Source organism: Psittacula echo, assembly GCF_963264785.1.
Source record: "Psittacula echo genome assembly, chromosome: 6".
NCBI lineage: Eukaryota > Metazoa > Chordata > Aves > Psittaciformes > Psittacidae > Psittacula > Psittacula echo.
In genome coordinates this window covers 71,094,110-71,110,758 of record NC_137743.1, presented here as the reverse complement: position 1 = coordinate 71,110,758, position 16,649 = coordinate 71,094,110, and the positions used below count along the sequence as shown (strand labels likewise).

The following is a 16,649-nucleotide window of genomic DNA, read 5'->3' as shown; positions in this document are numbered from 1 at the left end:
GGAGTGACAGGGCGCTCATCTAAGAGGAAACGGGAACCAGGCTGCTACAAAGAGCCAAAACTGAACAGGTTGGGCTTTAAAGTATTTCTTCCCATGACTGTTCCCATACTACAACTCCTGCTCTGCTGTCATGTGCTTGCTATCTAGGGCTGGACCATCTGTCACTTTGTCTTTAAGTTCTTCTTACCTTTCATGTTTCTGTGATCCTCCTCTTCTACCACAGTGTGGTTAAGCCAAATACAACATTAGCACACATGCATGTGCAGGCTTCTGATATCAAGCTATCAAAGATGCTGTTTCCTTCACTGAAATAAGCACATGTTTTGGCATAATGCATCTGTGGTATTCCAGTAGTAATGAGGATAAAATACAGCCTAAATAAAGACAGCTAAACAAAAGCCCTGTTTCACTTGCCATTCTATGATATCTAATGTTTTAGACAACTAAGTAATATTTATATCTTAATGTTTGGATTGCATTTCAGTGAAGGAAATGCTAGGCTTTGAGGAAGATTTTCCCCTGTGAACAGGCTGTATCTCTATTTGCTTTTTCTGGCAGATACAAGTACCTAAACAAGTAGCTGCATCTCTTCCTTAAGAAACTGTAGATTCAGTACATCCAATGGCTACTGTACAGAACCATTTAACTCCTAAAATGATGACTTTGTTGTCATGCTACCGGGTAATACCATGTTTTTTCCCTGAAAAGTGGCACCGTTTGAACTTGCTATGAGGAGCTGGTTATACTGGGTCAGAAGATACTCTATACTGGTACAGCTGTTCCTGTACAGGACAGTGAACAAACTGTACTGCTCAGTCATCTTATAGTGGAAGCATTTCATTAAAATCAGAAGCCTTAGAGACCAAAATCATACACTTGTTCAAGAAATATGTTGATGGTTCATTCTAACCCTTTTGGTTCTGCAGCAAACTGAGGCAGGGTGACCCATTTACAAACACAGAGTTCCTCAACAACCTTTCCAGCAAAACCAAAAAGAAAAAAACTGCAAAAGCCAAGGAAATTACCAAGAAGATCAAAAAAGAAAAAGACTAGTTTCTTGAAGGAAGTGCCAAGGCAGCCAAGCTAATAACAATGGGAGGAGACATGGAGCCAGAAGTAAAAGTTTTGGTTGGACAGGCAGCCCTCAAGCTCCTAGGTGTGCTGCATGTCTTTGCTATTGTATAGCTTATTTTTTATTCTAATTAATACTACTAATAAAGTATAAATAAAGTGTCCTGTCCTATGGGGGTAGTATAAAAGCTTTGTGATGTTTATTCCCCATCTTCCACCTTTAAATGCTTGGATGCTTGTCAGCAAAGTCTTTGTGTGCCAAGTGCTTGTGCCACCACAGACAGCTAACAGGCTCTGCACAAACCTGGGGCGCATACATCTTGAAGGCCTGATCTTCTAGCATTGTGGATACCTACAAGGGCTTCTTAAAGGAGGGTATGAAAGGGTTGCAGCAGCCCAGGCTTGGATGGCCTAGGTTCCAGGTAGAGCAGTCCAGTGGAAAGTCAGGTTTAGGGTTGACTACTGAAGCCTTGGACAGCCCTGGATTAGTAGTAAAGAGAAAGGGAATGTGCCTCTTTGAAAGCAGGAAAGGTGTTCCTTCTTTCTCCATGGCAGAGAGAGGGGCGCTCTGTTCTTATGACTAACTACACTTACTGCTTCTCCCAGTACAGAGACAAGTGTTCCTTTCTCTCCTCTTACTTCAGAAACATCCATCAGTTCATCAGGATAAATTGGGTCTTGCTGTGCTCTGTAGGTAGAGTCCTCCAGAAGATGGAAACTTTGTTAGTACAGAGGGAAAATAGTGGCATCTGCAGTCAGGTAAATGCTACTACATTGTTTACACTTTAGCTGTATTGTTAAGTCATTAAAACAAACAAACAAAAAGTATAAATGTAAAAATACCCTCCTTTGTTTATTTATTCAGTTTCCTGAAACGTACTAAGCCTTCTCTAGTACTCTGTCACTCTGAAATGGTAAATAACAGAATTTGTCAGAGCTGCTGTTCTAGTATGATCTGCCTGAGTGTGGCACAAAAAGTAATAGCTCAGACCTTTGAACTACTGATGTCAGAAGCCAGAGAATGGGAGCACAGATCTCCACCTATTCCTGCTGATTGTTTCCACTGCTGTTATGGGTCAGCAATGGGACTTTTTTCAGCTGCTCTTCTTATACTCTTTTGTTAACAACAGAACAGCAAACTACTGTGCTCATTCATACCAAATAGCTGCTACTCTAAGAAGGGAAAAATGATTTTGTATTGATATTGCATCCCAACCATCTGTCCCAGCATGTGCTGGACTGTGCTGAAAGGTACTGGAATCTCTGAGGCAGAATTTTCCCATATCTGCTAATTGCACGAAGGAAGAAGAGACACAGAGTGTTAGCTGGCTTTTATTTTAGTCTCAACTAAAATACTCTTTAAAAAAAACCAAAACAAACCCCAGATAAAACCATGGATGGAATAGTCTTTCACAGTCATAATCTGACGTGCTGTATCACAACAGAAAGGATAATAGCTGGAGAAAAGTTTTGCACCTTTATGAGTTGTGGGGTGGGAGAAGAGGTAAAAATTCCTATGCTTCACATCCAGTCAGTTGGAGTATAACTAAATGCATGGCCTGCATTTAGACACTGCAGCATGGAGTTATTAGGCTTTTAGCCTATAGGGCTCTTTTCCAGCATGTTTAAGTGCTTCTTTCTCAAATGTTACAGTCCTGGCTGTAGCAATAGGAGGAAATCCCTTAGTATCAGGATACAATGTTCTAATTGGCACAAAAAGATAAGTAAAAGCGGGGCTGCAGTAGGCCTTGCAGAGCCCTGTGAGCTCACTTCATACTCAGCAGACAGTACTGGAGAGATCAGGATAGTTCTGATTTCTGAGGTCTATTGGACAGTAAGTCACCACTGGTTTGACCAGAGCTGTGACACAGACTGGCTTTCAGTCTGAGAGAATGAAGGAGAACAATAACATCACAGAGAGAAACCTCAGGTCTCCTATAAATGACACTAGGAATCCAGACCCACACTGACCTTGAATACTATCACATTCAGCTGCTTAGCAAAAGTAAGGCCTAGCCCAGCAGGTCCTCAAGGGGTTTAAGAAAACATGAACTTTTAAACATTTAAAAAATTGTACATGTTTCTTTTGTCTAGTATTTGAAATGTTACAGAACAGAGCATGATACACTGCCACTTACACTCTGGTATAAATGGGAGATGCTCTGTTAGAAGAGCTTGAGTAGAACCTGTGCCTTAAAGTTTAGGCAGAGAGGCCAGCTTTCCCTTCAGGTTTTCAGCAAGCTTGTCCATGAACTCAAAGGTGTTCAGGTAATCAGAGCGTGTGACACTGAGGGAGAGAAACAAAACAAAACCAAACCAGGCAGACATCAGTTATAAAGCCACTCAAATGCTCAAAGCACAAATCTTGCCTCTAAAAACAAGAGTCCTACACAACAGGCTGATGAGTTTTGGTTGTTGGTGAGGTTTTCCCCCAGAAGGCTCCAGAGAGAGGTAGCCAGGTGGTATTTTACAGTTAAGTAGGTCTCCATCCTAATAAATGGACAGGGCAGGATCTGGCAAGTATAACTGTCCTGTCATAACAGAAGTCTTTGCAGTTCTTTATTTCCTCTTCCCCCCATGCATTTGGTACAATAGCAAAGACAGAGCAACCAACACTGAGCTGCTTGGGGCAGGGAGTGTCTCATGTTCTGTTGTACAGCACTGGGCACAGACAAGCCCTGTTCTGTGACAAGACTTCAGCAATTCTTCACCATATTAAAATAATGTTCCAGTAAATGCTGTTCAGAAATACTACGTAAAACATCCTCTAAGCACAGCTGATTACTTCACACTTACTTAGGGAGGCCTTTGATACAGGCAGCAAGGTCCTTTGTCATGAAGCCAGATTCAATGGTCTCAATGCAGACTTCTTCCAAGGCAACTGCAAAGTTCTTGAGGCTAGTGTTGTTGTCCAGCTTAGCCCTGTGAGCGAGTCCTCTTGTCCATGCAAAGATGGAGGCTGAGAGAGAACACATTAGGTTACTTGGTCCGTCTAAAACTCCTTGGACATTGTTCTAAGTTGTCGTGTAGAGTGGTAGTAATTTTTTAATAATAAAACTGAAAACAGATATAAAATCTGGTATGGGAAGGAGAACACTTATCTTCCTCCAGGCATCCTTCGTATTGTACAGCAATAAAGAAAAGCAAACCCCAAAACCTACTCACTGCCTCAGCAATCTGTGTGTGTGCCATTTTACCTTAATTTTGTTCCTGCCCAAATCAGAAAGAATGATTGGTGGTAGGACTCCAGTTACACATAAAGTTGCCCTTATGAAAGGAGGGTGCAGTCTTCTTCTTTTGAAGAATCATGAAGGGGAGTAAAATAAAAAAAAACCAACCTAAACCTTAAGGCTGTTGTGGCTACAAACCCATCATTTGCTGAAAAGTGAGAGTACATCTCAAAGGCTAGGTTAGGTCTAGCTTATTGCTCATACTCCATTCCAGCCTGGTTTTGCTCCAGGCTGCAGATGTCTTCACAGAAGAAAAGCATGTTATGAACTACCAGTTCCACCACTCAGTAGTGCAATTCTCTGCAGAAAAGACAGATGTGCATACTCCAAACCTGTTCTTTCAGGTGTGGAGATTGTGGAGGGGCAGTGAAAAGCAGCTCACCAATAGGGTTAGTGGAGGTTTCCTGGCCTTTCTGATGCATGCGGTAATGACGAGTAACTGTGCCATGAGCAGCTTCTGCTTCAACAGTCTTGCCATCAGGGCAGATCAGTACGCTGGTCATCATCCCCAGAGAGCCATAGCCTACAGAATACAAGTTTAAAAAGTTCAGTGTCTCCTTTGGATAGCCCCCTTAATTCTGCCATCCTACAATATTTTTACATCCTCCCAACCTTGATGTGAGTATTCCTGAACAGCAGTGATGCTGATGCTGCTGCAACTAACTGGCTAGTCCTGACACATCAAAATAGCATCTCATCGGAACAGAAAGTGCTGCTGAACCATGAAATACAGATATGCAAACATTTTGCACCATTTCAAGAAAGTTAATATTCTCACCTAACTTGCTGGACATATTTTTACTGTGAAGATATAGCATGAGAACAAAAAGTCCTAAATAACTAGTGTTGGGCTGCAAATCAGTATCTTCCCCACAGGATGATAGGGAACAAACCTGCTTCATATCAAGAGCTTCTGCTCTAGTGAAAGGAACCATAAGCTGGCAAAACTGGACATTCATATAAATTCTAACCCTGTATGTTTCAAAGATCTATGTCTTTGAAAGCTTCTTTGTTCAGCTGTCCAACACACATCCTTGTTCTGTGGGAGGCACTAGTTTAGAAAGAGCACATTACATAAAGTCATACATCTTGTCCTGCATCCATATTTGTTTTGGCACCATGCAGCATGGTTATGTAGGATTTTGATCAAGCACTACAAGTCTGTAAAATTAACCATATCAATCTTTCTCTTTACATCTGACAGGTAGCTTTAGGTCCTGGAGGTTTCCTTACTTAACTACAGGGCACCTGCCAATATGCTCACCACCAGCCAGCTTAACTCAAACTGTCTAGATAGGCTTTCCATTTTCATGGAAGATATCAGCTATGACATTGGTAGGAGCTGCCATCTGTTAAAGAACTACACAGTCTACATTCAATAGATTTATTGTAAAAGTGAAATCAGAAATTCTTTGCCTGCCTGATATCTCCATGACAGGTTTAAAATGTATGTTCTGAACCCTCCTGGGCCATTACATCGGATATGACACATGGTCACAAGAGACTGCTACTGAGCCTAGCAGTAGCAGTCGGTGTACAACAGGGAACATCTCATACCTTGTGCAACAGAGTCAGACTGCACGTCCCCATCATAGTTCTTGCAGGCCCAGACAAAGCCTCCTTCAGATTTCAGGGCCTGAGCAACCATGTCATCAATGAGCCTGTGCTCATACCAGATCTTTTTGGCTTCAAACTGGGACTTGTATTCTCTGGAAAACAAAAACCAGAACACCTTGTCATATAAACAGGGATTGCACAATTTGTGCAAGTAACTGTGCACAGTGAGATGAAGAATTCTGCATAGAGATAAGAGTAAAAAGAAAAAAAAACCCAAATAACTCCAAACAAAAGCTTTAAAAGAAATGTACTCATTTGTTTTTCCTTGCTTGCTTTGCTAGGCCACTCCAAGGCTGCTTCAGAAACACAGAGGAGCACATAGGGAATCTGTGGCTCTTTGTTAGGAGAGATATACACCTCAGACACATTTACCTGAGCTTTAAGCATTGAGTATACTGTGTCCTGCAGGACAAGGGAGACGGACACAGAAGGTGCACAGCCTATCCAAAGTGCTGCTGAGTGCCTGAAAATGCTGAATTAACTGTAGCAGCTCACAAAGCTGGGGAGGATGTTCCTGCTGCAGACTTGTACACTGCAGTAGGAAGTACAAAACTACCCTAGATACCTGTCATAGATCTCTTGGAAGATGTCTTTAAAGCGGCCATCGTATCTCTTCAAGATGGTGTTCTTGGTGCTCATGTAGAGCGGCCAGCCTTTAGACAGTGCCATTTGGAAGGAACTGTGGGCAAAATCCTTGATAGACTGGTCAAGATTGTACATTCCCATGGCTACGCCACCACAGCCTGTTAGTGGAGAAAGAAGATAGGAATCAACTAATTTGGTGTTGGTTAAGGATTTGACAGTCTCCCCATAGCATATTCTAGCAGGCAGGCTTGAGTTATCCCCAGCTGTCTTGATACAGTTCTCAGTTTAAGGCTGGTTCTTTCAGTTGACTCATTTTGCATGATCAGCTCAAAGCTCCAGCAGTCCTGTGGCACATGGACAGGAGGGTGGGATTTTTCACACCTAGGTGTATCTTAATACTGTGATACTACCCACAAGCAGCTTCTTCCTAATCCAGCTGTCAAAACTAGCACACCAGACTAAGCAGCAAAGCTATGATGAGTCAGTGTGCTTCAGCCCCTACTAGCCATAGGTAATAGAGAGTATTTTCTATCAAATCAGCAGATAGCAGTTTGGATCAGGAGTCTCAGTCAAGCTAGAAATGGGTTTGCTTCCATGTTAAAGTAGCTTGTACTTTCAGGCTTTGACTGCACCACAGAACTAACTCCAGCAGTCAGAGGCTGCTTTGCCTAGCTCAGATAAACAAGTCACCACGTGCATTCCTGCATTTTCTCAGCACATGTTTAGCCTACCCTACAGCATTGTTTCACCTGCTCAGGCTAACTTCCAGCAAGTTGTCGAAAGAATATGCCAGTCATCTGGGTGCAAGGGAAAGTCCTGAGAAGGCTCTGAGAAACTATCAACACTCACATGACTTGGACTGTGTAACACAGATGTGTTAGCAGCCTGAATGGAAGTGCCTTAAACTTACAGCCCAGCTCACAAAGAGCTTTGTCATCTTTAGAGCCCAGCTTCTTGGTTTTTGTGTGAAAAGTAGATACTGTGTACTTAATTTTAAGCACCTAATTACTGCCACCACCTCCTCTCTCTAGTTTATTGTACAGTGCCTTTATCATGGACCTGTGTTCTGGAAACACCCCAGATTTTTTAATTATTGTTATTTTCGAAGCACCCCTTCCTAATATCCATTTTTCCTGACCTCCAGATGTTGGTTGCGTGGACATACATGCAGAATGAAGTGGACAAGCCAGAGGAGGTTTATCTGCTTGCCAAGATAGCAAGGTCATTTAAAGTTGATGTTGGCAGGGAATGAAATTCCTGTTGTTACCAGTGAAAATAGGTGTTGTCCCCTCTGCCTCCATTATGAGTCAAGGACAGAACAGGTTCTGATCAGTTACAGAGACTGTGCCATCTGAAGCCATGATTTCATTGTTACTGGATGACAACTATTACATTTTATTCAAATACTTATTCGCATATAGGTAAAAAACCCCAAAACAATCCTCATGGCAATCATATAATCCTACTGCCTACTAAAATATCTTGATTCAGTGTCAAGACTGAACATATTAATACAGCAATAGGACAAGCTTCCCTTATGCATGGTGGAGATAACTGTTGTGCCAGTATATCTATGGGGAGGGGAGTTCCCCCAGAACAGCAGCAGTAATCTGCCATCTTTGCACTTCCATGCTTTCTTCTCACTGATGCAATGCAGAGCAGTGAATCAGACAGGCAGCTGGAACTGCCAGACATCTCCACTACAGGTTCACCAGTCACCTATCAAATGAAAACAGATTAAGACTGGCAGTGAAGCAGGTAAACTCCAGATGAAAGGCTGTGCAACGACAGACAGTAGAGATTTAGGCTTCTGTGAGCAAGAGTGCCAGTGAAATCCAAGTATTACAGAAGAGAGGGTCATATGACAGTCTCTGTACTTGTTTGCCAAGCCAACTGCATTCAAACAAGGATTCTGTGGTTTATATAGTTTTATAACTAGAAACAAAACTTTGCACACTCACGTAGGTCACCAGACAGGTTCAAATCCTGAACCCTTTTGACAGACAAGGGAGAGGACTTGTATGATGTTTTCCTGAATCCTGCCCTTAGAGAAATACCCTGGGTTCTAGCAATGTGTGTGTAATTGTTTCCATACAACAAAGCCCAGCAATGTCAGGACTCTTCCTCCTGGGCCTAGCAATATCTACAACCAGCACAGCAGTATTGCTAGGAGGGACACCAATACCTTTGGGACTGCATCTGTTTAAAAAGCTAGAGCCTACAAAGTCAGGAGCATCCTTGTTGTAGCTCCTTTCAGCCTTGCACAGTAAGTGTCAGTTCTCATTTCTATTGAAATTAAAAACTGTTTAATAAAGAAGGCTACAAGCTGCAAAGATATATAAAGCCCATAAGACAAACTAAACCCAGAAAGTTTCAAGTGTATCTCCCCTTAGGTCAAGCCCTGTATATATAGCCAGTCCCCCTCTGATCAGAGAGAAAAACTTACATATCTCTACCAGAGTCATCATACAAGAAGCAGTACAGGTGGCCAGTTTAGTACAATTGTGTGGTTGATATACCTCTTCAACCCCAAGAAGATCTCAAGTAACTTTCAGTACTTCCCAGATGAATTAAGAAGTCCCAGACCTTCTCCTCCACTCTACCTCAAAGTCATATTTTACCAATCAAACAGATCTGATTTGAATTAAACCAAAAATACCAGTTTTAATCACAACTTAGAGATAATACCTACTTTCAAAGTTGTGGACCAGATATGTGACTGGTTTGCCTCCACCTTCTGGAGTGTAGACCATCTCTACTTTTCCAGGCCCAGGTACCACAAAATCAGTTGCTCTGTACTGTTAAAACCAAAAGTAGCCATGATGATTTTATCTATCAGAAGTACAGAAGCATAAAAAACAACCCGCATTTGGAAGGACACAAGCGATTGTACCAAACCCTCCCCACTGAACAGGCTCTCTTTACTCAGCCATGTGGTCATCAGATTATTTTATCTGATATTAGAAGGACAAGTCTGCCTGCTTCAGAAACAATCTTCCTCTTTAAGGGAAAAAGCTTACAGATTCTTGGGACCCATCGATTGGCAGGGTGTATGTGTCCTACCAGATGTACTAGGTGTACAAGTTTTAGAATGAAAAGTATCCAGTGTTGTGTGGTCTGTGAGTAGAATGGCTTCCCTCCCTGCCTCAAAAAAAGCCATTCATATCACAACTGCTGATCTTATGAATACAGTGGCATCATACAGCACCATACTAAATGCCATTATTTCTATCCATCATATGATATTTGACAGGCCAGTATGTAGTAAGAGTTCTTTGAATTCTTTAAATGATACACATTTTTCTCTTCTGAGCTACAGACTCAGAAGAGCCAACATGTACTTTTGGTTTTTTAAATGATGTTTCTTGAAGTTTACATGTTGCCTCATCTTCATAGCTGTTTAAACAGTACTATTTAAGGTTACATTTCCTTTAAATTCATCTCCTTCACAGTTTCCCTCCTATTGATGGAATTGGTTCCCTGAGCTGTTCTGAAGTTACAGAAGAATCTTGCTTATATGTCCTTCACATGCTCTTATATTATTCCTTTCACTTTAATCTCATACTTTGGCAGGGTTTCAATCCTACCTCCTTAATCCACTGTTTCCTAGTATTATTTTAACCTTCTTGATTATTCAGTACTGTTAAGGATGTTGAACCCCATTCTCTTCTACCGTCAGGGCACTGCAATTATTTACTCTTGGAAATTATTTTATCTTCCCATCCTGGCCAGTCTTATGACTTACCTTCAGTTTGTGGGTTTACCCATCTACTTAAGCACTTGGCCATTACCCATGGAGAACATTACAGTTGATTCTTGTCCTCTGGGCTGCTCGAAGACCACTACACTAAGTCCCATGCTAAGGCTTTTCATGGTCTTGTACTAATTCTCTCAGGAGAGCTCTGATAAAAGATGTTTCCCTACTTTGGATGTGCCCAGTATGAATACCAACCCTGCAGGAGTGCTGTGCAAGTTTAAGCCTATCACATTTAAAAACAAAACCAAGAAAAGAATACAGGCAACCAAAAAACCACAATGAAACCACAACCACATGGCAACTCTTGACTACTTCTAAAAATCACACAGATCCACTTTTGCTGTGAGCAATATTTGCCACCAGAAAGTCCCTCTGAGAAGTAAGATGAACAGTGTAAAGGGTATTTTCTAAAGACATTGATATATAGGGAGGAGGGTTCTGCAGAGGCAAAGGATAACATAGAGGAGTTATATCATGTGTATACAGCAACACTGCCTAAGGAAGATGTAGGAATCAGGCTCTCCCACACTTTACCAGGTGCTGTACAAATTGCTAGCAATGACCCGCTCCTGAGTGGAGTGCAAGGGATAAAGCAGCAGCATAGCAATGTCTAAGTCTTTGTAGCTCTACATCAATCAGGACTAAGCCTAACTTACGTAAAATAAGGAGTAAGTAAGCACTGAAGTGACTCACTTGATCCCCGTAAGCATGACGGCCAATGACAATGGGTTTCACCCATCCAGACACCAGCCGGGGAATGTTCTTGCAGATAATAGCCTCCCTGAAGACAGTGCCTCCTAGAATGTTTCTAATTGTCCCATTGGGAGACTTCCACATCTGCTTCAAATTGAACTCCTCCACTCTCTTCTCATCAGGAGTGATGGTTGCACACTTTATGCCAACGTTGTATTTCTTTATGGCTTCAGCAGCTTCCACAGTTACTTTATCATTTGTAGCATCACGATGTTCAATGCCCAAATCATAGCTGTAATAAACACACAAAGATGGTCAGAACTGCACAGGACATTCATCTGTATCCAAGAGGAAAGAAACCAGACTGTGTATCTGTGTTTGAGTGTAGTTCCAGCACTGCCATAACTGAAGTTATCCCTCTTCCAGTGTAAATGTTGCTGTACTGAAAGAAAACATAGGCTCACATACTGATACTTCTGCAGATGTTGGGAGGTTGGAAAAAGGACAGTTTCAGGTTATGGCTGAGGCTCTTTGCCAGCATGGGACATAGCCAGTATCTCCTTTGCCTTTCCTTCTAAGCTTCCTGCAATGGAAGCTTTTGGTCTGGGATTCTAACTGTATGGAGCAGCACAATCCTCAGATGATCATGGGCCTTTATTTCAAGCCTCTTGCGCTGAAGAGTTCTGATTTCCTTCATGTACTGAGCAAATCAAGCTACACTAGGCTTAAATATTGCTTTGACAATGGACCCACAATCCTGCTCTGGCAGCAAAACTGCCAGTATTGCCCTCAAACAGTCAGAGGAAGCACATTTCCCACATTTACTGTTTTAATAGTTTTGGAGAACAACGGCTACCCAGTGTGGGATAGCCCTGAAGCACAGCCAACTGTACATGAATCTAGCTATTGTGCTGCCCCAGCCAGGGGTCCACTTTCCCTCCTCCCACCCTTATTTGAAAAGGGATGTTCTCCAGACTCCATGCATGTATTATGCTGCTGGGTTCCTGTTTGCTTGGTTCTCAACACCAGCAAGAAACAAGCCTGATGTAGGTGGCATACAAATGACTCCACAAGCAGGGGAAGAGGTCAGACTTGTGGATTTAGTAACGGCAAATACCACTGAAAGCCTCTGTCTACATGGCTAGGAGCAATGCAACTGGATACTTCTCTAATAATTACAGGTCAGTGGCTAGCAACGGAAGAGATTATTTGCTCTCTTTGACCAGATGCTGTAGACAGCATGTCCCTTTTGCCTTACCAGCTGTCAGTATTGGTTTGGTGGGGGTTTTTTTTGTTTGTTTGTTTGGTTTTTTGTTTGTTTGTTTGTTTTTCTCCTCAGAAAGGAGTATAGGAGCACAGCCTAGGCTCAGGGAATAATTGCAACACTTAGCTCTTACCATCAGCAGCAAAGCTCAAGCCTACAGACATGAGGGCAGAGTCTATGTCCTGTTGTCACCCTTTTGCCCTCTGGGCAGATCTTCAAATAGATATGGTAGATATGGCAAGAAGCCATAAATCTACTCGGAGTCCACAGATGCTAGGCTTTAAGTCAGGGAGTAGCTAAACCACCCCATGTTTCTAATTGTTTAGGCTGCAGAAAGCCACACAGGCTGCTCAGGTGCTGGAAAGCTAAGACATAGGAGATAAAAACATAGACCATATCTGTGAGAGACCTTCTTAGAGGCACAGTATAGAGAAAAAGCTAACTCACAATTAAACATTGACTGCCTACTATTGTGAGGAACTCCAAAGGGGCTGCCAGACTGACAAAATACCTTCACCATGAGCCCATGCTTTCCAGAGTACTTACTGAGGTTGGCCCTTAAGTTAACCAGAGGACTCTGCTGGGAACTTCACCAGTATCAAAAGGGCTAATTAGTCTCTCTGCACTAATGCAGGAGGAGCTATAAGGCTCTCAGTGCTAAGTGGAACACAATTAATGCCTAATGACACATGCAAATTGCAGTACAAAGCGGCTGTGTGTCATTAAAAGCCATTACCTGTGCAAATCCAGATCTACATAAGGAAAAATCAGCTTTTCTTTAATCAGTTCCCAGATGACCCGCGTCATCTCATCTCCTTGCATCTCCACAACAGAGCCTCCATGGATTTTTTTAGACATCTTGAACTGTAATAGACAAAGAAAACCAACTTAAGTTAAAAACTGACAACACTCATGAGTGATTTACACATATTCTGCATTTTTACAACACAACTAGGAGAGGTACCAACATAGCATACAGGATCTCTCCTAGAAGTCTTGAAAATAAGTACAGTTTATCCTTAGTTTCATGCTAACTGGTATTTTTCTGAAAGCCCCAGCTCCTAGGGAGATCTACCTGAAGGTAAAAATAAAGATTAATATCTGAAATTTAAGGGTATGTGTTCAAAGGGCACGAGCTTTAATTACGGTTGTACAAAGGAACTTGAAAGCATGACTAAACTCTTTCTCCAAATTCCACAGAATTAACAAGCACTGTTTATTTTTAGAGTTCCTTAGTTCTAGTTCAGTTGCCTGTTTCTGCCCCTTTTTCTGAAAAAGATGGGTTAATGGACATGATTTTAATGAAGGCTCATATTGCTGGCACTACTAAGATTAATACATTGTCAGCTTCTTCATTAGCTTCCTTCTCCAGGAAATCCAAGGGCCACATCAAGAGCACTTTCTAATAGCAAAGCTTTATTTCTGCTGTTAAAATAAATACTGAACAAACTTGTTTTCTGTATGGAAAAGAGATTTCCCCAAGATATTTGTTCACAAAGCCTCAAAAAATAAACCTGAACTCTGCCTGTGTGTTTGTACTCTGTTCCTTGACAAAATCCAGCCTCACAAGCCACTGAACTGCTGTAACACAGTGCCCCGCTTTGTAACAGCCACTGTTCCTCACTTCTCAGCTCTGATTATGCAAGAGCTGTGATTTGGCAAGTTCCTCCTTCAAGGCAGTCCCATTCTTGCATGCAGCTGTTAGGGATACTACCATGAAATACCAAGCCTTTGTGCCTGAGGTTGCAGCCTCACAGATACCAAAGTCCATGAATGGCTTTATCCAAAATCAGGGGTCCTACTGTACAGTCTATTCATTGAGATGAAGTTATTCAGAGGTGTGAGGTTTGCAATGCAAAGCCCTGAGGTCACCAGCATATGTGGAGATTGCTTCTGATTCATTAAAAACCCCTGACTTTTGCTGTGTTTCCAAAATCCAATCCATTAAACATTTTTAGCCTGTGAAGACAGCAAACTTCCCAAGCTATGTTCTAGCTACTGCATCAAGCTTTTCCAAAGCTTTTAAAGTGCAAAATTAAAACCAAAACAAAATAAAAAAAGGCAAAATGAGATTGTGAGTAACTGAGCCTCTATTTACTATGAGCACATAAATTTGAAAAAATACCTACTCCAAGACATTCCTATCTCAAAGAAAGATAACATCTTGGCTTATATTAGGCTTCTCTAGTCCTCATGGAAAACTTTAACTTCATACAACCATACTCTGATCTCAATTTATTTATGCAAGTATTTTGGGCCAATTTTCAATTGTGACTATCTAAATAAGACTGTATCACGTTCCCACGGCCTAGGCACAGGATTACTACTCAGGAGACTTCAGGTTTGCTTTTGAAACTTGCACAGACTGAGAAACAAATTATTCATTTAAGCCAAAATGTACACAGACACCCACCCACTATCGTTTGTTTTGTTGTTTGGCCCCTACTTCAATAAGTAAAATCAGACTGTCAGTCACAGCAACAGGTTTCGAAAAGCTGTTTCAGATTTGTACAGTGCTGCTATCACAAGGAAAACACAGAGGTACACAAGACACACCTCTACTGACACACATCTCCACCAATATGTGGAAACAGCAGCTTCTTAAACAACTTTGACAATCCTACATGTTTACCCAATCAAGGCCCCTGTACCTCCCCCCTTAAACATTGATATCCCCAGTTTCTTTACGTACAAGGGCAGCACTGCAGCAGCATCACTCTTCTGCACAGAGCGCACACATTCCCTAGAGTTCAACTCTTCCTGTTGATTTTATACTCTCCAGAACTGCCAGATGTCAGCAAGTCTTTCTCTCACAGCAACCCTTCTTCAAGTACACTTAACCCAGGGATTGAGCCAAGGCAGCTTAGCAGAAAACTCGTGAATTTCCAAATACTCCTCAGCCCTCAGGGCCTAGTCAATAATTAACTATCGCAACAACTCACTAGCTCAGGTTTACAAACTATCCTCTTCAGATCAGGCATGATCGCAGGTAGCAGTGCAGATCCTTGTCGCTCACCGGGATCTTGCCCACGTTAGCTTTATAGCTGCACTGCCCTCCATTTACCGCGGGCAGGCTAGCTCGCTCTTCGGGCACTGCACTACCAGGCCGCGAGCGGCAGCTTGTGTTACAACCGACACCGAAACCCATGCACCAGCACCACCCGAACAAGGTGCTGCCAGGCCCGGCCAACGCGGCGGTGACCGGGGACGCTCCCCTACGATACGCGCGGAGCGCTAAACACAACCGGCAGTAGGTGACACCATCGACCATCGAGAGATACCAGGATTGCGAGGGGAGAAAGCCCAGGCCCGAGCTAGGGAGGCCGAGCACCCCTCAGCGCCCAGGGCGCCTCTCAGCGACGACCGCCGCGGGAGATGGTGTTGGGCGGACAGCCCACCGCGGAGCTCCCAAAAGAAAAACCCCCTTGAAACACAGCACCACCGCTGCGGCCCCTCTGCGGGGCGGGGACCGCTGAGCCCAGCAGAAAGAGAAGGACAAAGGGCGCTGTACGGGGCGCCCAGGCCCGCTACCTGAGCGCTGCGTCCGCCTGTCCGTCCGTCCGTCCCTCAGAGGCGATGCAGGGCCAAGCCGCGCTCGGGGCCTTTTATGGGGCCGCGCCCCCGCCACCGCCCAGCCCCTCAGCCGCGGCACTCCCTGCCGGCCCCGCCCCTCCTCCCGGTGGTGGGGCTGGGTGGCGGCTGTTTGGTCCAGACCTGCGGGCCCGGTCCTGCCTTTGCTCTGCTCGGGCCCCTGGGTTTGCGTGCCCATGCCTCCTCCTGAGGAGGCCGCGGCAGCACATAACGCGCCGTGGCGCTTTCGCCGGGCCAGGCACCCCGCAGCGCGGCAGCCGGCCCGCCGAGCCGAGCCTTTTCCGCGCTCTCCCGAGACAGCCGCAGTAAGTGGCCTGCGTCTCCACAGGGAAGCTGAAGGCACTGGCGAGCACGGAGGCCTGGGCGCCGAGGGGCCGCGGGCGTGCCCTGGCTGCTGGAGCGGGCCCCTGGGAGAGCGCGGGAGGCCAGGCTGCCCTTAGCGCTGTACTGGCAGGCCTCGGCGGAACCGCCTCACGGTGCAGCCCGGGGGATACGCGTACACACGGGCGGGCACGGACACGTTTATCGGCCCGGAGCTGGCCGTGCCGGCACTATAGCCCCCCTGAACAGTGGGGCGAGGCCGGGAGTGAGAACTGGGAGGAAGCCCAGCGGGAAACACCCGCCTCACCGTGTCTCCCGCTGTGGCAGCCCGGAACTGCCCCGCTCGGGAGGAGCCTCTCCGCAGCACCGAGCAGGGGAAGCGCCCCAGAGCGCTGGGGCGGAGAGGCGAGATGGGGCGATGCGGCCGCAGGGCGGGCTGTGCGGGGGACACCGCCCCAGCGGCACCACCCCAACGGCTGCCGCCGGCGGGTGGATTGGCGCGGAGCCTCGATTGGCCATG

At 44.4% G+C, this 16,649-nt stretch overlaps 1 protein-coding gene across 2 annotated transcripts; it reads right to left on the bottom strand.

Annotated features, from left to right (window-relative positions):
• Nucleotides 1-1,693: 1,693 nt before the first annotated feature.
• On the bottom strand, nt 1,694-15,877 carry IDH1 (isocitrate dehydrogenase (NADP(+)) 1). 2 transcript variants are annotated; one of them, XR_013957201.1, is made up of 10 exons: nt 15,749-15,877; nt 12,954-13,081; nt 10,954-11,245; nt 9,196-9,301; nt 6,484-6,661; nt 5,859-6,010; nt 4,684-4,824; nt 3,868-4,030; nt 3,210-3,358; nt 1,694-1,759 (listed from the first exon to the last, which is right to left on the bottom strand). XR_013957201.1 is itself a non-coding variant. In XM_080620994.1 (9 exons), the coding sequence occupies exons 2-9, from the start codon at nt 13,073-13,075 to the stop codon at nt 3,265-3,267; spliced, it is 1,248 nt and encodes a 415-aa protein (XP_080477120.1). In that variant the 5' UTR covers nt 13,076-13,081; nt 15,749-15,877; the 3' UTR covers nt 2,388-3,264. The 2 variants fall into 2 exon arrangements, 1 of the variants encoding a protein (XP_080477120.1); XM_080620994.1 differs by lacking the exon at nt 1,694-1,759 and having other exon boundaries at nt 2,388-3,358.
• Between the last annotated feature and the right edge of the window lie 772 nt (nt 15,878-16,649).